Source organism: Engystomops pustulosus, chromosome 9, assembly GCF_040894005.1.
Source record: "Engystomops pustulosus chromosome 9, aEngPut4.maternal, whole genome shotgun sequence".
Lineage (NCBI taxonomy): Eukaryota > Metazoa > Chordata > Amphibia > Anura > Leptodactylidae > Engystomops > Engystomops pustulosus.
Genome location: NC_092419.1, coordinates 87,627,894 through 87,652,675, shown reverse-complemented (window position 1 = coordinate 87,652,675; position 24,782 = coordinate 87,627,894). Strand labels below are relative to the sequence as shown.

Below are 24,782 nucleotides of genomic sequence, written 5' to 3'. Positions count from 1 at the left end.
AACTGGGAACGGAATCCATGAATTATACTTGGTTTACTATTCACTCTTTTTTTTTAGTGTCACATTATACTTTTATTGCACTTTGTCTATGGTAACAGTATTGGGAATTTAATATATGCATTAATATGCTAGCGGATGTTATTTTACATGGTTTACATTGTAATTTCCCACATTGTTTATGTAATATTATTATTTAGCCTCTGTACTTGCTGGAATCTAATTATGGGCCTTCACTTTGTTGTTCTCTTGCTGTGTGTAGATTGGTTTAATATTAATTTTTTTAACTATATTTTAATGCCAACAATTTCTTGTTTAAAGACCTTTTTCTTTTCTTCTCTAAATGTGCTGTAATGTGGATAAAGTGAGTGGTCCCTTCTACCTCACTGTTTTCCCGCTGACTTTTTAAAATCCATCTGAAGAAACAGCACTGGTGATACAGGAGTTATGGTGTAGGAGTAAGGAGGTTACCCCATAATGGAGATTTATAGAGGTTTTCAAAAACAATGAACAAACAGGAACATTTTAAGGACTAAACATAAATTGTTGTTTAGATGTAATATTATCCTATCAAAAGTTATAGGCAGTCAAGATTCCCAAATTAAGACCATCAATATTAAAGTTCTAGAATAACTCTTAAAACCCTGAGTATATTTCAAAGGTAACACTGGGGCTGAAAGCCTTGCACGTGGGGCGTATGGGTCATCGAAAGAGACAACTCAGAGACCTTAAACCAGGACACAAGTATCTGAGGACATTATTCTGGCACATTTACTTACCTGTCCTGACGAGTTCCCCAAAAGTGCATTGCCCGACCGGAATGCACTGTGCTGCGATTCACTAAGATTGTGCGCCGATATCCTGCATGTTTCGCTTCCCCGCTCAGGTCCGACAGAATTCACCTTCTTCTTCCTGGTGCATGTAAGTGCATTGTCTTGTGACACAATTTGCAAGTTAAATCCCGCGATCAGTCCGATTCAATCGGATCGTCCGGCGGCACGCCCCCTGATTTCAGTCGCATGGAAGCCAGTGCCGCTGCGACAAAATCCACACAATCCCCTGTTAAATACCTGTCAAAGAGGCGCATATCCCGAAAGTGTTTTTGTATAAAAAATAGGTTTTGCAGAAAAAAATATATGTTATATTGTACCTTTCATTAGCATCTTCTGTGTAACCAGGCAGTCGTCCACTGGGAGTGGCTGGAAAGGAGCAGTTTCCCCCCACCCTTGGGAAACTGTTCCTCCATGTGACCTTTTCAAATATATGAATAACTCCCCTCACTTGGGATTGGCTGTAGTTTAGCAAGGGGCGTTGCTAAGCCAAGTGATGGGTGTTTTCATACATTTGAAAAGGACACATGGAGAAGCTGTTTCCCAAGGCTGGGGGGGGGGGGATTGCTCCTTTCCAGCCACTCCCATGGGACGAGTGCCTAGTCACACAGCAGATGCTAATGAAAGGTACAATATAACATATCTTTTTTTCTGTAAAACCAATTTTTAATACAAAAACACTTTGGCAGAGTATGTACTATGCTCTGTGGGGACTGGGGGAGTGCTAAAAATGGGTCTCCTGGTGACAGGTTCCCTTTAAGCAATTTCATCAAAATGTAACCAAGAACCTTGAGTGATTTTTGTTAATGTAGCCTAGCGACAATAGATCAGTTTGTTATGTGTGGATGTGCGTGTAGACATACATTTTTTTGTCTCCGTCTGCTCAGTATGCACACAGGATGGAAAGACACAGCTAGCTACATCTTTCTATCCTGTCTTCTCCTGCTGAGCAATGCCTGGGGGACAGATTCAACTGTATTGCATCTATCCTAGGCCTCCACTGTGTTTATGCTCAGGGAGGTCCCCAGTGATGTATCTATCAGTTTAAGCACAATGACACCACTGGAGGCAACACCCCGAACATTGGCAGCAGCAAATCCTTGGCTGCTTCTGATGTTCAATCTTCCTCCCGCTTTTAGGGGGGACAGAAGTAACAGGACATCTTAACCCACTGTATGTGTAAGGGTACTTCAAGAATGCGCCCGACGTAACAGAAAGCCACAACGAGATGTGAATGTTATCCTATACATACAATATTTAATAAAAAGTCGTTTTCGCCACTTCTATGTGTTTACAACACATCATCCTCTGTGCCACCGAGCGCTTTAATCAAGTCATTAATAAATTATGTATGACGGAGAATGTGATCTCTAAAGACAAACATGAATATTACATCGTAACAAATTTGAGAAATCTTTCCAACCTAAAATCTGAATACCTAATGCTTAGGGTGTTAAGGATGTGCTGCCGTCTAATTTATTTTTTCCTCTGTAATTACTTTGCTCCTTTTTTTGCCTTATGGGCGAACGGCAGCATCTGTGTTTTTTGCAACAGGATAAAACTGATTACATTATCCTGATGATTCTGTAATATTAATATACATAGACATGCATCAACATGTCCACAAATCCATGCCTGATATAAACCAGAAATAGTTTTGGAGAGTTAAGAAGAATATGAAGATGTAATAGAGATCGGCAAAGTCATGTAACGACGGCAGCGCTACATTTAATTTGCTCAGAGCATGTATGGATATAGCGGAATCAGTCGGGCCGTCTGCGGGGACGTATATGCGGGTGCAAATTTGCGGCTGCATGTAAGTCCCCATAGACGGCAATAGCGGCACGGCGGGGATACGGTGCCACACATGTTCTATCTTTCGGCAAGTGTGCATCCGTGCACTGCTGTTTTCTATGGAGGCAGGAGGGGTCACTTCCTCCTCCCCTCCAGCACATGGTAAAATGCCTGCACGGCGGGCATACCGCGTGTGAATGAACCCTTAATCCTGGCAAAAAAAAAACCCTGGTTGCCAGGACAGGGTTAGTAAAAAAAAAAAGTGTACTTACCATGTTCTGGCTCCCGGTTCCAACATGACGGTGGTCCCCCAGTCTTTGGTACTGCCGCCTGGACAGAAGTTCCAGCACCACAGTTGCTGGAACCAGCAATCCTTTTGTCCTAGCACCCAGAGGGTTTTCCAGGACTCCTTTGGGAACATTTATCACAGCATGTACACCAATTTTCTGAGGAACAAGCCCTGAAATAATCATAATTCAGGAATGGGCTTTCGTGCCCGATAAACCAAGGGCATCAGGAACTGCCGCAGGCTATAGCACCTAGCACCAAAGACATATGCCCCAGTAGTTTCATATAGTTTTGACACTACACAATCAAGGGCCAAAGAGTGTGAGGGGTTGGTGTGGAGGAACTCAAGTGACTGTACAATACCTTGACCTCAACCCCATTGATCAGTTTCGAGATAACTCAAAGTATCAAATGAAAGTAACAACTACTCACCTAACACACTGCAAATGCTCTTTTGGCTAAATGGGCTGATACTCCCACCGACACCTCACCTCCAAAATGACAGCTGTATAGCTCCAATATGTCATTCAACACCCATGGTTTTGGAAGACGATATCTGGCATGTTGCTACGATATTGTATGATGTGTCCATATACATTTGACAGTACAAGAAGTTCTGTACAAGATGGGTTCTGTAGGTTTGTTCTTATGTTAAATTTGTATGTAAGTCGGAACAGCTTTTCTAAGTGTAACTTCAATTTTCCAAATTTTGTGCTTTCATTGGACCAAGGATTACCAGTAAAGCTTCAATGCAGAGACCTTAGTCCAATGTACATGAGCGAGTGTGATGCACCCAACTGGCATCACATCGGCAGTATGTGCTCGAAGCTCCAGTCCGATGATGTGCAACCGGAATTGGACTCTACATGTCAGTTCAGTTACAATTCTCAGCGTTTGGGATGGTCTTTCCAGCCTCTGTGATGCGAGTTGGATGTATCGCACTCACTCGCGTACAAGGAGCCTTATAGTTGGTCATTGCAGCCTGGAGGTAAAGCTCAGTAAATTATCAGCGCCCAGAGAGGGGTCGTATGCAATGTAGGAGTAAGTACAAATTGAATATAATTGCCCCAAACACCTATTTTCATTGATTTACTAGATGTATAGACTAGCAAATCATTGATATTAAAACATAGTATATGCAATAGATTCTAAATATGTTACGTGTATGAAAACAGAACGTAATACACACATAAACTTTAGACCTGCAACTTTATATCTGTTAATTTACAAGTGAGATATTATTTATTCAGAACACCTTTTTCTTCCCAACTGTGCGGTTTAATGGAAAATGCTTAGGATGCCTCAACATTTTCACTCTCATCAAGGTGTGGGGGAATAGTGTGATCTCCACATCTTTAATTCACTGTAAGGCTCCACCTGCAGTGTATTACCCTTGAAATTCATGTCCTTCAGGATGATAAGATAATTCATCACCTTGCACAGGAACAAAACAATGCATTTAGCACTTGCAGGCAATAATTCATGTGGCCAATTAAGATTAAACACCTGCAAGAAACCTGAGCAGTACTCAACGTGTTTTCCATCCTGGACCGAGGACAAACAGTGGAAACAGAGTTTTACGATTAACAAACACCGACTCTAAGGGTGCGTCCACACGTTCAGTTTTTCTGTTTTTGGAGCCAAAGGGTGATTTCCCACATGGTGTTTTTGTCACGTTTTAAAACGCATTCAAGAAAGCAAGTGGGAGAAGGTTTGACCAAAACGCAACTGGGAGGAGGTTTGACCAAACACAACTGGGAGAAGGTTTGACCAAAACGCAACTGGGAGAAGGTTTGACCAAAACGCAAGTGGCAGAAGGTTTGACCAAAACGCAACTCGAAGGAGGTTTGACCAAAACGCAACTCTGAGGAGGTTTGACCAAAACGCAACTGGGAGGAGGTTTGACCAAAACGCAACTGGGAGAAAGTTTGACCAAAACGCAACTGGTAGGAGATTTGACCAAAACGCAACTGGGAGGTGGTTTGACCAAAACGCAACTGGTAGGAGGTTTGACCAAAACGCAACTGGGAGGAGGTTTGACCAAAACGTAACTTGCGTTTCCAATGAATAAGACTGATCTGAATAAATTTATCAAAAAGATTTAGTGGTAAATTACTAAATGCTAAAAGTGGCCATGAATAAGTGAATTGATGACATAGCATATTTTTAGGCTTTTGGAAAAGTTTTAACCCAGTGGTAACTCCTTTTCATCACTTTTTATTTGATCAATAAATAATATTTATATAAACCTTTCTTTTTTATTGTGCCCCATCGGCGGAGGCGTAATATACAGTGCACCATCTCTTGCCCAGTTCCACACGGAATTACCTCCCACTCCGGAATGAAACCAAACAGATTTAAAGCCTTGCTATAAATCTATACTTTATGTTTCTTAAAAAGCTGGAAATATGAATAATTAAAATGTATGCCCACGTGTTTTGTTCAGGTGAGATAGAAATGGAAAAAAAAAAGGAAATGTAGACTTTGTCTTCGTATTTTCTCTCACCTGAAACTCATCTGGAACACCTGACCTTGATTGACTCTCTGGGTTTTGTTATCAAAGCCATGAAGCATCTCTCCAAACAATGTGTCGTTCAGGTGACCTTCTGGGCGCAGACATTTGGAACCGTCACAAAGATCCGTCACCATTATACAAGATCTGCCATCTGGTGCTAGTCGATATTCATCCACACAACTGCATGGACACATGATAATAATAATAATAATAATAATTGTACACAAATGTACACTCTAATAGAAATAGGGATAACAAATACAAACATCTGTATATATATTCATTCCAGTTTTTATCAGAAACCCTGCACCCAATTATCCTTTAATCTTTCGATTTCTTTACGTGTAGTACATACTTACAGAGGACCTGTCCTCATGGACCAGTGATTTATTGTCCCAAAGTGTCCCTCTGGACGCTATAAAAAAATCCTTCATACAGGCAGTCCCCAGGTTACATAGAAGATAGTTTCCATAGGTTTCTTCTTAAGTTGAATTTGTATGTAAGTCGAAACTGTATACTTTATAGTTGTAGATCCAGACAAAAAATGTTTTTTCCCCTAGTGACAATTGGAGTTTCAAAATTTTTTGCTTTATTTGGCCCAAGGATTATCAATAAATCTTCATTACAGACACCTTACAGCTGATCATTGCAGTCTGGGACTAAAGTAATAGCATCCAGAGAGCATCATCAGAGGTCACAGTAGGCAGAGGGGTCCGTCTTTAACTAGGGGTCATCTGTAAGTCGGGTGTCCTTAAGTAGGGGACTGCCTGTACTTACCTAGAGATGGGTCCGATGAGACACATCTGACCCAACTCTTAAGATCCCCGCGCTACAAAGGACTTCAATGAGGTAGGGGGTGCGCGGAGCACCAAAACAAGATAAGTAGCTGAAGGGGAATAAGGACCTGTGGGTGATTTAGTATCCCAAAATGCCTTGACAGGTCTTCTTTAAAACCATTTATAGCTACAACCAAGCTGAATTGCCACTGTACAGTTTATAATAAATCAGAAAACCAAGCTAATCCAAAATTATTCAATTTATTATTACACATAATACACAATGTCACTAGGACCTAAAAACACCCATTAAAAATACACAGAGCGGTGGCAAATTATGAAGAGGTACACTTCCTGGTCCCCAATACATACAATTCACAGATAACAAAAGTGCAAGTGCATCCATCATTAGTCCAAAGGTACAATACTGATTATAAAATCAATCACAAAAGGAATAACATTTTATCATTCAGATCAAAGTGCAAGTGCACACATAAATAATCACAAGTACCAACCAGATTGTAAGTTACACTACAGGAGACCCAGGAATGACCACACCACCATAGACCCCCACAGACGCACGTTTAGCCGTCGCTTCCTCAGGGGATACTTTAAAAACCAAGTCTGCTTCTGTAAATACATTATAGATATTCTCTTCCTCTGCTGTTGCTTTGCTGTTGATCCCATGATGCCTCCCAAGTGCATCACATAGGTTACTATTGCTAATATGAGATCTGCCTCCTGGGAGTCATTATCCTCCCTTTTTGTCCTCCTAAATAAATCAACAGACTGCAATTATAAAGTATGGGAGGCAGAACTTTTTTTTGTGGTTGCCTTTAGTCTGGGGCCACATGGAGACTTTTTGTGACAACTCTCCTATGGGGACACGGATTGTATGATGGGGAAACCTTGTATGACCCCTCACCACTTCCCCATATCTGATTTATGTAGGTTCTTTCCATTCACTCACCCACAGAACATGTATATTGCGCTCTCATTTGGATCATTTTGGAGGGATATCATCTGCTGTAAGCAAAGTTGTTCGCAGCCTCCGTTGGAACCGTCTGAACAGTCGATTCCTTTGGTGTAATCATAGCAGCCGCTTCCATCCTTCATTGGCTTTAATCCATCAGGGCACTGAGAGAGCAAGGAAGAAACAAGGTAAAAATATCGGACCACCATGTGCTGTCAACACATCTGCGCCAATGGTTGTTAATGAGTCACTTAAAACACTTTGGTATTTTTACGGTAATTTAACAATCAAGTCCAACCAATCTATATCTATGCAGTCATGTATTTTTACAAAAAAAACCTTTCCAAAAAAACATTTTAGAAGAAAATCTGAAATTTTTCATGATCTTATTCATTATATTAAATTAAACCAGGGACACTTACTCAGAGATCCAGGCACTGTGACTGTGGTTATCTTCTTATATTTATTGATTTGTTCTTAATCAGTCTCAAAGGCTCAGGGGGCGTTACCAGAGCCTCTCCCTGCTACAGAGTTACAGACCATGAATAAGGCTTAACCAGCCAAAACGCATAGGTCCGTATGTTGGTCTCTGTGGATATGTGTTCTGTTTTTATCTTTTGTATTAAATAAAGAAGATTTTATGAGTATATGCCGTCCAAGTCTGCAGTTTCGTGCCAAGCATCTCTTCTTCCCTTCAGAGTCACAAGCTATTACAATGAGCAGAACATGTCTCACCCAACCCCCTGCTCTCTCCCTCTGCCAATGTAATCTCGCAGCAGCAGGAAATATAGGGGGGAAGGGGAGACCTGCTCTGCTCATTGTAGCAGCCTGTGAAGATACAGCAATAAAGAGCCCTGGAAACAACCACCAGAGCCCTTTAGGCTTATTAACATAATTATAAGTGTTGATTTTAGAAGGAAGGAGGCTATGGATAACAAATATAAAAAGATTACCCCAGTCACAGTGCCTGCATCTATGAGTAAGTGTCCCTGGTTTATTGTGATGTATTTCCATGGTAGACTTCCTTTAAAGGGAACCTACCACCACAAATCTACCTATAAAGGTAGATCGGGTGGTAGGTGGATCAATGGGACGTGAGGATAGCCCTTTTAAGGGCTAATCGTCATGGCCCCTCACTTTTTTAGTAACTTTTATCAGACTTTTATGCAAATTTTTTTATGCGGCTACTGGGGCGTGGAGAAGCCACGCCATATAACCTCAGATGCGGCTACTCCACACCCCAGTAGCCGCATAAAACAATTTGCATAAAAGTCTGATAAAAGTTACTAAAAATGTGCGGGGACGTGAGGATTAGCCCTTAAAAGGACTATCCTCACGTCCCATTGATCCACCTACCACCCGATCTACCTTTATAGGTAGATTTGTGGTGGTAGGTTCCCTTTAAATTGCCATGTTGCCATTTTGTGAGTAATAAGTGGGTTTTATTGGAGTTTGGGCATTCGATCTCTTAAAGGTTCACCATCTGAATACACTTGGGTACATGAAATAGGAATTTGTCTATAACAGAAAGATCCTTTGTGTTCAGATTTTTAGTGTATTGCTGGGATTTGTAACAGCGTTGTGTTACTATTTATTAGATGCTTTAATATAAATGCAGCTGCTTAACATCCACCGTGGCATCTCAGTCTATCGAGTGATGTTGGACAGGAGAAGTGGAGCTGCCTCAGGCAATAATAGTAATGTCTGCTTCGTATTGTAATGCTGCCCTTGGGGGAATAGCTGTAGCATCTCCATCTACTTAATTTGTGATTTCTAGTTGTTTTTTTTTAATAACATTCATGAGTCATTTGGCTTCTTTTTAATTAGGGTATAACACAGACTTCCCCAGGAGACTTAGTACATCATATCAAATAACAAAAATCATAGCCCTCATCTTATCACAGCTTGTCAGCTGAAGAGATGCATGGAGGGCGAACAAGAAAGGTAAAAAAAAAACTGTCTACAAAAATAAAGTGTCAAAATAACATCCAGTGATTGCTCTATAATTGCTATACATCTAAAATATACATAAAAACAACCCATCAAAAAAAAATGTGAAAATTATAAAATAAAGATAAGAGACACAAAGATGTAAACAGATTTCTTTTAGTTCTGCCTCCTTTGCCATTATTGCAGTCATTTTTCAATATATTTTATTTCTTTTTTGCCATTATGGAATAAGTATTTATTATTGATTCATATAATTATGTTTTTTTAGGAGAAAAACAAAAACAGTTAAAGGAAATCTACCATCAAAATCCAGGGTCATTACTCATAGATCCAGGCACCGTGACTGTGGTTACCTTCTTCTATTTGTTATCTATGGCCTCTTGTCTTCTTAAATCAACCTTTATAATTATTCTAATGAGTCTTAAAGCTTCACAGGCTGATACAATGAGCAGAGCAGGTCTCACTCCCCCCCCCCCCCGCCTTTCCTGCTGCTGCCAGACTATACAGACAGAGGGAGGAGGGAGAGAGAAAGGGGGGTAGTTAAGTAATGTAATGCTCATTGTAATAGCCTGTGACTATGCAGCACTGATGGGCTCTTGTAACACCCCCAGAGCCCTTCAGGCACATTAGCATAATTTTAGAAGCATTACTGGCTGTTACACACTGACTCCCTCAACACTAAGAATACAGCAGGAAGTGCACACAGCACAAGTACTGAGGAAGCAGGGGAGGGTAAGACAGTGTAGCCCCTCAGACTAATTAGCATAATTTTAAAAGTTGATTTCAGAAGGAAGGAGGCCATGAATAACAAATATAAAAAGATTACCACAGTCACAGTGCCTGGATCTATGAGTACATTTTTCTGGTGATGGATTTTATGATGAATTTTGTCTATTTGTCTACAGTATTTGTGTACAGAATAGTAGCTGCACATTTTGTGGTTTTACAAAATTGAACCCGCAGACTACATCGTCCAACCTAACCTTTAACAACATTATAACTTTTGGTTATATTTGGTTCTATAAATGTTACTTTGGTAACCAGTATAGAAAACAGCAGATTCTCCGGGTTTTGTAATATTTGCACCTTCAGAAGAAGGAGAATACAATAGATGACGTTGAGTATTATGTGTGATGAGGCCTGTGATGTCTAGGAAAGGTTTGAGATATTCAATATAATAGAAGAATAATGTGCAACTCAATCTCACTCCGGAAAAAAATCTACGCCTCCATAAAAAATAAGCCCCCAAGCTCCTGAAAATCCTTCCCTCCTAATCTTCTGTGTCTGTATTTATGCTGCATTCACACTGATGTGTGCCCACCGTACTGTAGCACGGCAGGCACACATCAATAGCCCGGCGGGCACACGTCGGCGCCGGGAGGGGAGGAGCGCCGCTCACCCTGCCCCTCTCCATACAGTAACATAGGGCACTTATGCTGCACCGTACCGCTCCCATAGGGTGCTGAGCTACCATTGCCATCTATGGGGGACGTATATATGCCATATATACATTGCCGTATATACGCCCCCCCGTACAGCAGTGTGAATGCAGCCTTATACAGTATGTTATAGCCAGAATATTTTTTTTTTTAACAGGTTTATTTTTTACCTGATTTCTGTTTGTAAAAACGGTTAAAAACGTAGTAAACGGTCCTGGGCTACTATTGGCTGCCTGTCCAATTTAGATCTAAGCTGTGATTACATCACAGAGATTCCCAGTAGGTGATCATAAATGATCTTTTTAGTTTTCTATATATCAATACAAATAAAAAATCTTCTATACGGTGACTTCCTGCTTGTCTATTATGTTACCGGCACATTCTTGAGACTATTTATAGGGAGCTGTGACCAGGGGATTCCTGCTGAAAAGGTCCTGTTCCCCCACAAAGAGGCTATAAATGAAGAAAGGATAATCTGTAGGATTGGGTGTCCCTGCCTTGCCCTCAGCCTTCTGGTGTGTTACAGATAGTAGGAGACCGATGGCGGAGCGTGATAAGGATTATTGCTTATTATCCTGGTGGGAAGAAATAACAATTTGGCTTCACCATGTAAATGGATGGATCTATACCAGGTTTTCTTGTGGTTTTCTCTCATAGCAGAGAAGCTATTGATTCTTTATGGTTACAGGAATGGGTATAGCCCAAAGGAAATCTACCATCAAAATCCATCATGATAGACCAGGGACACTTACTCATACATCCAGGCACTGTGACTGTGGTAACCTTCTTATATTTGCTATCCATGGCCTCTTTCCTTCTAAAATCAACTTTTAAAATTATGCCAATGAGCCAGAAGGGCTCCTAGGGGTGTTACCAGAGCTCATCCGTGCTTTAGCTTCGCAAGCTGTTACACTGTGCAGGTGCAAGTCTATCCCTTTGTCCTGCTCCCCCAGTACAAAGTGTTGACCTATTAATATCTTGTCTGCCTACCACCAAGACCCCTGTGCACTGAGGAATTTGGTAAATATGTTTTTAAGTAGCAGGATCATGAGACAGGGGGGCAGATTTATAAAAAGTGTGGCAAGGTGCATAGTTATATTAGACAGTCTTATCGTAATATACTGTCTAGTCATACTATGCGCCTCAAATTGGTTGGCTTACTTTATGCCAGAAAACTAGGACAAAATTCGGGTCAGCAGTATTTTTGGCACACAGACCTTTTTCGCAGGAGGCCACGCCCCTCTTCATAGACCACACCCCCATTGTCAAACTAGTTGTAGGAGAGCCAGAAAACTGTTTAAATCCCTTAATAAATGTGATGCAGACAGTGTTTTAGCGCAAACTATGTCAGAAATGTGTCGTAGACAGATTAATAAATCTCCCCCAGTGTGATGACCTGCTGCCAACCATGAAGAAGCTTACACCATGACAATATAATAAAGATAGGAAAAACGAAGATGATTATAATGAAAAAGAATCCAAATGTAGAACCCGACTCACCACACATCCTGTAGAATCCACCTTGCGCTCTGAGACGCACCTAAAATTGCGGGAACAGCCGCCGTTGCTGAATGAGCAATCCCGCACCGGACCAAAGGATGAAAGAAGGTCATCAACTGACTCAAAGTGTGTGGACAAAAGGGCCTCCTGCCTGTATAAGGGAAAGGAGCAGAATTACTACCTGGGATAGGACGCTGAGGAATCCGTCACGAGTTATGACCATACAATGCTGCAGGCCCCAGACAGCTGTGTTACCATACCTTGTGTATGTTGTAAGTAGCAGCAGGACTGTGACAAATGGATTTAAATTGCAAGATTGTAAGCTGGACTTAATAGAGAAAAGGCGTTGTGCTGTGTTCAGTGAAGAGTAGTCCAGCTACAATCCTAGAATATAAATGCATTTTCAAACTTCTGCTGCTAACTGCATACAGAAAGCTATACATAACACTGTCTGCACCCTTGTATGGTGTTAGACACCGTAGAAACTCTTTAAACTGCTGTTAGACACCCTTTAAAATGCTTAAAGGGGTTGTCCCTAGTATATATGGTTATCTCCTATTCACACAGAACTAGCTGATCAGTGAGAAACCCCTTCCAATCATGAGAATGGGACCAGGTCATAGCCGGGTCTCCAGGGCACAGGGATTAGTGGAGCGGCAGGCCGAGGATGCTTCCTGCCACTCCATTATATTGTATGGGAATTACAGAAATAGTCGAGCATAGCGCTTGGTTATCTCTGACCTCTCCCATAGACAATGAATGGAGCATCAGGGCGCATGCGTGGCCACTACACCCAAGTGAAAACTGGATTCCGTTCTCCAGATCTGTGGGGATCCCAGAAGTCAGACTCTAATCCAATCAGCTAGTTATCACCTATCGTGAGGATAGGGGATAACCTTATATACTTTGGACAACCCCTTTAACAAACTCAGTCATGTAGCGAATATTTCAGAGATGCCAAATAGACTTCCTTTATCTTCAAAGATATAATAACATTTAATATTTCACAATGCAAATCATTGATCCCTCCGGTTACAGTGGCTCCAGGTTACAATATTTTGACCATTCAACGCCGTTTCCGTTACATGGTTGTGAAATGATAACTCATACAACAAGCAGTTTGTGTCACCGATAAGGAATTGGTACATATTCAAAATGATCCCTAATCCACAAAATAGGCAAATATTTCTGTATATTCTACCTGTTTGCCCGACCTGAGACCAGGGGAGGATTAAGACAGCCAGGGGCCCTGGTCAGTAGGAATATTATAGCCCCTACAAGTCTGGAGTCACTTCCTATATATGGTACTAGAATCAGCTTCTTGGGGAATGGAGGATGTGTCCCTTCTGTCTGTTTTTAATTTGTGGTTTCATGACCTTTGGAGGACCTTCTAAGGTCCTGAAATGGCTCTTTGAGGGCAGGAACAGATGTACAAGGATTTTTAATGGGTGAAGGTCCTTCTCTGAATAAAATATGGCGGTGGTTTGGGTGAACATGGGCCCCGGGCTACTGCCCAAAATGTCTGTATTATTATAATCAATGACTTCCTGGGACTCAGGACCATGCATGGTCTGTCCTGCAATGCCGCGCCTGGGTCATAGAGGGCGCTGTCTGCATCCAGCAACCAGCAATATGTGTATCTTAAAGATACACATATCGCTGATCGCTATTGGCCCAGAATGGGAGGCGAGGGTACCCCTCGTCTAACCTGCCTGCATCTGTTTGTGGAATGGCTACAGGATCTAAAGCAGTGGTTATCCGGCATCTATACACAAGTTGTCTCAAGGCTCTACCTAGATTTTTCTCCAGTCTCGAGCTCTATTTGGAGTAAGGTAGATGTTCACCAGATGAGGTTTTAGGTTTTCCACAGGAAGATCATAAGATTCGATTACACACCATGCAGACTAGGCCGCAACCATTCTGAAAGCATCAGAAATCAGTCACTTTTGGCTTGTTATGTCATCATTCTGCTGCCGTCAAAGGGTGGTGTTGGGGGGTTGTTGTGATCTAAACCGTGTCACTTACTTTCTGTGGCTGATAATCCTGCAAATAATAATAGTTTCTGCTGTGAATTGTTTGCTGCGCTGCGTGTAAAAAAAGGAAACAGCAGGAAGGGGTTAAACATATATGTTTAAAAAGACCTGATACCAGAATTTTACCCCTCACACCAGTAAGACCTGCTGGTACCGGGTTAAAATTCCTCCCCATAAAATTATTTGCCACTGAGGCATTTTTTAGATATGCAAATGAGAAGACAAACAGTCATATTCAGAATAGTAGAGTCATATTTATCCAGGCTGCCAGTGAACCCCACCTCCTTTTGATTGAAAGCTCAGTGTCTCTTTATATCTCAGCCTGAGAAGACAGGAAGTTCTCTCCCTGTCCACTTCCTGTCCTTACCACAATGTTGATGAGCGGAGCGAAGCCGCGATGGCCGGAGCCAACATAGAAAAGGGCAGAAACAGTTTGGGGAATGATTTTACTGGTGGGTTGGGGCAGATTTCAGCTGGGACACCTGAAGGTTCCCTTTAAGGTAAAAAGTGGTAAAAAATAATGTTTTTTTGTGCATATTGGAAATGTACATTGGATTTTACGGAAGACCTGAAGGGATTTCAGTTAAAACAAGTGAAAATGAATGATGTGTAACTGGAGAAACCCTCTAACTACAGTGTCACTGTTTGTTACAGCTTAGACTGCAAATAACACACTGGGTGTTTCCACCAGATCACCCACTATAAATTGCCCAAGATGTTTACAAAATGTTAACAAAGGACACAAGATAGGACACTGTGTACAATTTGCTCAATCGCACCTGCTCTATAACATGCTGCCTGCAGATAGGACAATATGTACAATCTGCTCTGCTCCTCCTGCTCTATAACATGCTGCCTGCAGATAGGACAATATGCACAATCTGCTCAGCTCCTCCTGCTCTATAACATACTACCTGCAGATAGGACACTATGCACAATCTGCTCAGCTCCTCCTGCTCTATAACATGCTGCCTGCAGATAGGACACTGTGTACAATTTGCTCAATCGCACCTGCTCTATAACATGCTGTCTGCATAATGGACATTATTTGCAATCTGCTCCCTCCTGCTCTATAATGTCCTGCATGACCATATTTCTCTATAAGGCTGACTTATGGATTCTGTAGGATAGGGTTTTGCCTGTGGGTTATGTGGTAAGATATTTTATTGTAAGTATTTTTTTATATTATCTTAAATGTTTTAAAAAGAACTAAACTTTATACAATTGAAGTGTGTGCCATGCTGCACTGACTATTGTCAGGATCCCCTGAATAACACACAGGTTGTACCCGGTTCAGAGGGTTAGCCGAAATAATTCTGGCCAGCCACCAAATTCATTACATGCCTGAATACAATGAGAAAACCGTATTACACTGATTGACTGTTGTGTAACTGACCCGCATTAATTCAATGGTGTCCTTCTCATGACAGTGGAATTAACCCCCAGAGAATTAACCATTTTATTCCTGCTAACTGGCAGCCAAACCTGTGGATAGGAGACGTGTTGTAGTGTTGTTTCTAAGCGTGTCATGATTCATTTACTGCACACAATACAGACTCTCTGGGAAATGGATTTCTCTATTCAGTGCAGCGGCTGAGGTTACTTCTTGATCATAGGAAGGAGGATGCGCAATAAGTGACAGGCTTGTTTTTTGCAGCTGCATGTAGCCTCCCATAGCACCCTCCTACGGGACTTACAATCAGCATATTCCTGTCATCACACATTTCCCACTTCTTATACTATGTAAATTATAGAGAAATTAGGGGGAAGGTGAGAATCGACATTAAAAGTATAAAACTTTCTGTATATCCAGATATTATTCATAATTTTAAATGGCCTAAAAAAAAAAATATATAAAACGAAAGTATAATTGTATACAGTATTAAGAAACACTTACCTGTATATACTCGAGAATAAGCCGACCCAAGTATAAGCCGAGGCCCCTAATTTTACCACAAACACCTGGTAAAACCTATATTTTTTTATAACTCGAGTATAAGCCGAGTTTGGGGTTTCAGCACATTTATGGTTGCTGAAAAACTAGGCTTATACTCGAGTATATATGGTATATTTGTGCCTTAAAAATTGGAACTGTTTTTAAGTATGTGTGGGGCCCTGATTCTGAAAAAGACCCTCTATCTATATTATAGATACATATATCTATAATATTCATCTGGATTTTATATACGCATTTATTGGTATGGTGTTTAGAGATTGAGATTGTTTATTATACAAGGGGTATTCCCACGAATAAAAAATTCTTTAATTCACTGTTATTAACAAAAATACAGCATTTCACAGATATAATTCTAACCTGTCTCCATCAGTCCTGCAATACACAATTTCCATTGCTCCTGGATCTGACGGTAAATCTTCTGACTTTGGTCGCGCAGAGCATATTCTTCTCATGAATAGCTTCTCTTGTCTGCGGCTCAGACACAGCCACTTTCTGCCAGCAAGTAGCAGTATGCAGGGTTTACTCTACAAGCTACAGATATGGTCACTATGCAGGGGAGGGAGGCACTCTATGGGGCAGATTTATCAAGCAGTCTGAAAGTCAGAATATTTCCAATTGCCCATGGCAACCAATCACAGCTCCCCTTTAAAATATTCATGAGCACTGGTGAAATGAAAGCTGAGCTGTGATTGGTTGCCATGGGCAACTGGAAATATTCTGACTTTCAGACTGCTTGATAAATCTGCCCCTATGTGTGTTATAGCTGAGATGTAGCAGAGCTGACAGTGTGTCATTGTATGTTATATCCATCTCATGGAATTCATCATCACTCATCTCAGATCTATCTCATCTCTCTTTTTCTATGTGTCAGATATTAGTACAATATTCAGAAGCGAAATAAAATTTTAGATAAACCTTGTACCCTGATAATCTAAGTACATTGTCAGCACACCACATTTCATAGCACTAGAGGGATCATGAAGTGCCTGGGATCTTACACTGACCATCACTGAGTGATAGGAGCTAAAACAGCAATAAAACTGAGTAAAATTACAAAGTAAGGCGGTTGAAAATAATCTTTATTGTTTATACATCACTGGTTGATTAAAATTTGAGAACTTTCTTTCATGGGCAAAACCCTTTAAGTATCCATAGAGTATAGAAGTATGTGACAATGTATTGCAGAACTATAGTGTTTTAAAAAGCTGATCATCTTTTTAGATAAAAGTCTTAACGTGTCATGATATGGTAAGACAGATCCTATCTGTAGAATTATGAACTATATTAAACCAAATTTATGAAAACCAGCAAATCTAAAGTGAAAAATAGTCATGGTGGTGATCTCATTGGTAAGAAATGAGGAAGTGTTCTATATAATGATTTGTGTAAGGATCATCTTGTCCGGTTTCTATAGAACTTGCCTGTGTATAATACATTGGAGTAGGGGCTGGGGTCTATCAAGCACTTATCACAGCTAATGATAGGAAATGTAACAACATAACAATCTATTACCTGTGACATCTGCTTCACCATTAATAACACATTATCACATAGGGTAACGATATTATAGCTGCTGGATTTAATCCGTTATCCACTTGACTGGCAAGGAAAGATGGCCCTCAGCCCGTAAAACTTACAAAGATGACAAAAAAATGAAATCCACCCATTCATGCATTTCTGCCGCATCCGAAACTTTTCATTGCACTCTCTGCCAAAGAACACTTAGCAATGGCTGCCGTCCAAGGCCGTCCGCTATCGCGTTACCACTTTCTATGGACACAATCTACTCCGCTTTGTTACGCTTTACCATTTACATTTTCATCAAATGTATCTGTATGAATAGATTTTATACCCTCCTATAAAAATTCTCTGCGTACAATTCACTTCAGCTTTAGTCATGTGAGTTATAGATCACTCGGAGCATCTGATGCTTCAGATATATTCATCACAGGGACATGTTTATGAGCTCTCCGGGCTCCCTGTCCCCAGCCATGAACTCTGCCCCTTTCCCGATCCCCTTTACATGTCCCTGTTTTATTCTTCTTGAATATCTCTGTGGTTCCAAGATCCCTTTTCCTTTTTATTTCCTCATTTATCCTATTCATCTCACTCCGACCTTGATCCAAAATGAATACCTTCCCTGGCTCCTCTCCGCTGCCTCTTTTGTTTGTCACTATTTCTCAGCCACATGCGTCATCACTGCTGCCCCTGAACTTACATTTTCACTGTTTCATGAGAGCCATGTATGTGCAAAAAGGGAAAAAATGTACTTTCCTGTTTGATTATTGATATTTATCGTAAATATTCCTTATTGTAGACACATAGGGCCACATTTACTGCATGCAGTTTACCTGTGTATAGTGCAGGGGATTTCTGGCGGACGTTCTTCATGAATCTGGTGCCTGCTGCACTGCTCCGACAGAATGTACCAACTTATTTTTTGGGGCACCTTTAACATGGGGCGTGCAACACAATTCTGTCGGACACTGCATGATAAATCTGGCGCACGGTCTGACAGTTTACCGGAACACTCCTTTCAGTGCACAAAATTTTTTGCGAAGGGAATAGCACGGCTCCGACACAAATGAGTCCCATTCCACACCAATGTGGCTTGGACACTTCTTAAGTACCTGTGCAAGCAGTTTGCATCCATGCCTCTTTGGCGAAGAGCTGACCTAGAGGGGGGAAATAACCACCGCTTGGTGGTAGTGCTGTGACATGCAGCCTAACTAGGGGATGAAGTATGAATAATTATATGCAATTAAAGGGATCCTGAGTGTGAATGAGGCCCTAAATATTTGAGTTAGGAACTTAACGTGGTGATCAAAACCACTAGACTCCTGGGGCTAGAATTCCAGGAGTTAATTTAGCGATAGCCCAATATTGGATCCAATTGGATATAATTGGATATTATGTTATTAATTGCATTGTTAACCTAGATAAAGCAGTTTAGTATAGACATTACATTTATGCAAAATAAAATATTAAATCGTCATTATACGTTATTACAGGGTTATATTTGTACTCTTCTTACCGGACATCGGAGGGATCCTCAGTCACCAATACATCAGTTTTACAGCTGGCCAATGGACTGATTGACAATTCCATAGGGGGCACAACAAAACTTTTGCTAACTGGAAGCCACACTCCTTGTCCCAAGCTGTACGTCGACCTGCCATAAATAGAAACAGGGTTAAAGATGGGTTTCTTGAAATACTTGTCAAGATAATATCAGGTAAGGTTTATGAACACTGACCACCATTGACACCATAAATGAAAGGGATAAAATCCATTGGTGTTAAAAAGAGATCAGATTATGTTGGATCCCAAAGGGGTTATCCAACCGAGCACCTGTGTGATATCACATGACCAGGGATATAACGAGCTGTGCACCTGTGTGACATCACATGGCCAGGGATATAATGAGCTGTGCGCCTCTGTGACATCACATGACCAGGGATATAACGAGCTGTGCACCTGTGTGACATCACATGACCAGGGATATAACGAGCTGTGCACCTGTGTGACATCACATGACCAGGGATATAACGAGCTGTGCACAGCTGTGTGACATCACATGACCAGGGATATAACGAGCTGTGCACCTGTGTGACATCATATGACCAGGGATATAACGAGCTGTGCACATGTGTGACCTTACATGATCAGGTCCAAAGTTGCAACAAAGCCATGTCCATTGGTAAGGCAAACTCTGTAACTACACAAATGGCATCCCAAACCCCACTCCAGAAAGAAGAAAGATTCGAGCAGAAACAAAAGATGTGTAGCAAGGAACTTTTCTCTGACATTTCCAACACACTGGGTCAGTGTCCAGGAACATACGGTACAGCTTGTAACTCGCCTACTGATATCGAGAGCTTATAGACGACTATAGGGTCAGTGTGAATATACATTCTATTTGTTGCCCAGGCCAAGATCTTATTCCCATGGAAACGTGGCGGAGGCTGGTCATTGCGGGGCATTCCAAACCTGCTGCAAAACAACCAACATTGGGGCACATTTACTTACCCATCCGACGGAATTCACTGAAAGTGCATTGTCTGACGATAATGCACTGTGCCGCGATTCACTAAGATTGTGCGCTGATATCCTGTATGTGTCGCTTCCCCGCTCAGGTCCAATGAAGTTCACCTTCTTTTAAGTGGTGCATCTAAGTGCATTGGAGTGCGACACAAGTTAAAAGTTAAATCCCAATCAAAACGCCCCCCAATTTGCTTCGCATGGAAGCCGGCACTGCTGCACCAAAAAACAATCACGTGTGCCCAAATCCCAGCACAGACACCTGTTAAATAACTGTCAAAGCCCCGAAAAAGATAGAGTCCGACAAAAGTGTGATCTGCGACCCTTAGTAAATGAGCCCTACAATCTCAAGAAAAATATTATTCCAGAATCCTCTAAAAACAAAGTCACTTTTTCTCATCCATATTCGAAAAATTAATACAAGTCTTCTCTTTGCTTGGGGCTAGGGGTTTGTTTAATGTGGCAATTAATTTGTTGTCATTTCTGCAAAGCATCGGCTCGCCGCATAAATTAACATTAAATTCGTGGTGAAGTTGTATAATATGTTCTAATGAAAATGTATGTTGAGATGGAGTCTGCGGAGGATTTAGAGGATTAACCTGGTGACTAATCAAGTGTAAAAACATATGTAAAGCCCGACCTCCTGTAATAACTATTCCTGAGAACCTAATACCTTTTGTGAAAAGGAATCGGAGAAATCACTTTATAATTTACTACCCTGTATAGAAGCAATCAGAGATAGTGCTGACATCTATTTTTTAAGTCTTTTCAATTACTGTCTTTGCTTGGTATATACGCCAAAATCTCACAATTAGCCAGTTAGAGTTCAGCCTGCGAATATTAGTTATATTAGGGTCCACAGGCAGAGGATTTAAAAGTGATTTGGACGCCTTCCGACATGAAGTGCTGGATATTGTACAGAGGTTAGCAAGCATTACATGGGTGTTTGACCCTAGCTTCCGTTTATGGATGTTTTATGAAGTCGGAATAGTATCTACTTTTTTATAAAGACAATGTAGTAGGCTTTATTTTACCCTCAACTCCGCTGGATGAATCAAATCAACAATTATAATGAGTTATATTTAATTGGTTTAGTTATTTTAACCTTACTGCCTATGCAGCTGTGTAATTCTATACGGGTGAGATAACAATCCACTATTAAAATGGGAAGTTACCACTGCAACACCCTGTTGAACACCTTTAAAAAAAAAGTTTAAAAGGGCAAAAGGGTAATTCATATTATATTTATTTGTTAAACTTACCCAGAGAGTTTTGGGATGTCCTTGGCACATCTTTCCACAACTCAAAGGAGAGGGGGCGTGAAGAAAGTAATGGTTGCACAGAACCTCAATCTGCTGGAAGCCAGCAGAGACCTAACAAGGTGTTGGGCTGCAGGATCACATAATCTGGCATTCCCATAGCCTCCCGGTGGAAGGCTCCAAGGGAGGTTAAACAGGGAAAGAATAATATAGGTGACCCTATTACTTACCATGTTAAATGTTCCTTAAGGTGGCCAACCTCTTTAACCAGATGTAGGTGTTTGGCTATGTACACACAGTTTTGCCAAATTATCCCATGTGGTATTTGTCTCATGTCCTTCAATAGGTACATTGGTGACAGCACGTGGTGGAGACACACACAGCACCGTATAAATAAGCTCAAAGGAGGGAACTAGAAGCCACCCCTGTCGGAGGACGATGTGCCCGAGATAGACCTGTAGGCCGTAACCTATTACTATCTATGCGGCCTGGCATAAAACTGTGCTATAACCTGCCCAAGGATCCTGGCGCTGGCAATAAAACACACCCATTCCTGGCCCACTCCTCACCCGACCCACTTGGTTTGGAGGTGTCATAGAGGCGTCCCCACTCCGGGTTGGCACATTCCACAAATAGTAATTCATGATAGATCATGGTAAATCCCTCTCTCATTCGATCTACTAGTAAAGTAGAAATCTTCCATCATCCATTTCACCACTGGACTCATTTTGTCCTCAGGGCCTGATAAAAGACTTAGTTCCCTGCCAAAACGTCAAGCCCATTGGTGAAGAAACATTGTTACTTATCTCCCAGATCCTATTATTTCTTTACAGGCGCTTAACATACCAATCATTAAGACGGTATAATTATAGCTGTACTATCGCTATGATGGCCATTGGGGAATCTAAAAAACCTCTTCCTACCCGTTTGGTGGTCCTCTTGATACTACGGCTTTGAATTTGTTGCAAAAATTAATTCAGCTTCTATAATACAGAAATATGACTGGTTTTGTTCTTGAAAAGTGCTCCTGTTTTCAGACTGATAGGAGCTTTTATAATAGGAACAAGACACTGCTCTCCAAATAACACAGAGGCGCCGCGTACCTCATAACATGCCGTGTGTATTTGGCTGATCTCCTCTTGTCTGTCTTTCTTACACCTGGGCTCCCTCTCTTTTAAAAAAGACGGAGCATTTATAGAATTAATGAGTTCCCAGCTGTCTACTATTTTAGCAACGTAGACAGAGAACTAGGAAAATATAATGAAATGTGCTAAAAGAAGCCTAAGTATTTAATGAAGCGACATATCAAACATCTATGGTCCTATTATAAGCTATCAAGCTAATTCATCTAAAGAAGGGACAAAAAGCCGCACACTTGACCCATAAAACTTCAAAGCCAAATAACAATGACAAAAGAAACCCTATGGACTAATTGTATAAAATGGTAGAGAATATTTTATAGCCCTGTCAAGGTCTTTGAAGATTACTGTGTAGGAGGCCAGACATGTAAGGTAGAATATTAAATAAGTCATCCGTGTTCTCATAAATGACTTGAAGTGTCACCTCTTTAGGGGACATATCTGAGAGCAAGCAGAATAATAAAATAAGGTTATATGCAGGTGCTGTAAAGACCCTGATATACACTGTAATAGCATCTAATTATAGGGAGCCATCCAAATGTAAAAATACATATACCATGGATAACTTTCAGTCAGCAGGTTCAGTAAATTTCAATGAAACCGAAAAAAAAAAATCTCAAAACTGGTATAGCAAATCTGCTCACTGTGAAGTCTCTGTTCTTACTCTTACTAAAGCACAAAAATGTGGTCAGTCCTTTTTCTTCCTACTTTGGTTATGGTCCAGTTTGCCTGCTGGTCCAAGGATTGACTCAAAAAAGAGTGTGCACCATATGTGGAACCAGACTTCAAATATGTACCAAGAAGGGTTCAACAATCATTCAAGGAGTTCAGAGAGTAGTCCAAAAACACCAATATGAATATTAAAGGACATCTACCATAAGTGTTACTGATGGCAGACTTGTCCTATTTAGAAGTTCCTGAGGAACGATTGCAATTCCGGCAATATAGAGTTATAAAAATTATTTTAACTGGTTATGCCTGCCCCACGTGTGGTGCTTTGGGGTGCCCACTGTGATTACTATTCTATTGGATTGCTAGCCTGGGTCACTCCGGCTACATCACCGGATCACCTCAGAGATCCTCATATTTTAATTTACTCCCACCACCTTTTGTGATAAAAGTCCTGCCTATTACCTGCTCTATGTATTGTGGGGGGAGCAGGACCAGGTGGGACTGTAAGCGCAATAAGGGGGGAGAATAAATTAACGGGGTATGTCATCGGAGAACCTCCGAGCATCTTGTCTGTTAATTTATTCACTCCCCCGTTGGGCTTGCAGTCTCGCCCGTTCCTGCTTCCCAGGCTAATTAGAATAATTTTTTTAACCCTGTATTGCAGGAATTATGGGAGGAACTTCTTAATAGGGCATGTTTACCATCAGTAAACTAATGGTAGATGTCCTTTATCATGCATATTAGTGTTTTTGGACTCCTCCTTGGTATATTATTAAAGTATGGTTCCACATGCTACACAATATTTATAGAATCAATCAGGGAAACTGGACCATAACCAAAGTACGGAAGGTAGTAAAAGGATATCTCATAAGTGAACAATTTGCCCATTCAAGTTATTGCAGTGTCCTGACAATTACCAAGCCGTAGGAACAGACTCAAATCAAATTATTCACAAACTGCTAGTCAAGAAAAGAAATCTAAAATATGTAAAGACTCGTAGATCTTCTTGACCAGCAGTTTCTAAATAGTATTTTGTCCTTTGTAACTTTTTCTTAAATTGAAAGTCTAGGTGATACAAATATTATTTTTCCCATTAAAATTAAAGCTGTTTTTCCAAGAATACCAGGGGTTATGTGTAGGCCTCATCCTACTGGCTAGAAGACAAATTAATAAGAAGCAACCAATTAAACAACGATAACTTAGAGGGAGTCATCCACCTGCCCCGAGCGTTATAATCTGCAGGCAGCATGTTGTAGAGGAAAGCATTCTCTCCTACCAAAGACCATTAGTCTTCTGAGACGCAGAATAGGGAGGAGAGGGAGGAGGTCCCGGCATAGATAACAGTGCTCCAGGTGTTTAGGGCATGGCCTTGGTGCAACTACTTATTGATAAGAGATAATAAGTGGAGTTTCCCTTCGAGTTTCCTTATCAAAAGGAAACTCCAAGGGATTCCATAATGAATCTTTCTCCTTCAACTACGCAGAATATTTTTCTATCCAGAGAAAATTCTTTTATCAAGTCTGAGGGCCTTTACTGATAGGAACCTACAAGAGTAATTCTAAAAGCTTCATATTGGGGAACCAAACCTCTATTTTTAGTGCTTTGTGTGAGACCACACA

General features: G+C 41.0%; 1 protein-coding gene across 1 annotated transcript in view; it reads right to left on the bottom strand.

Moving 5' to 3' along the window:
- The window catches only part of ASTN2 (astrotactin 2), a 377,384-nt gene that overhangs the window by 113,023 nt on the left and 239,579 nt on the right, over positions 1–24,782 (bottom strand). Inside the window, exons 9-12 of the mRNA XM_072124956.1 lie at positions 19,087–19,224; positions 12,063–12,213; positions 7,171–7,337; positions 5,416–5,604 (exon numbers count right to left, since the gene is read on the bottom strand). Coding sequence (XP_071981057.1) covers positions 5,416–5,604; positions 7,171–7,337; positions 12,063–12,213; positions 19,087–19,224 — 645 coding nt within the window. The remainder of the gene's footprint in view (positions 1–5,415; positions 5,605–7,170; positions 7,338–12,062; positions 12,214–19,086; positions 19,225–24,782) is intronic.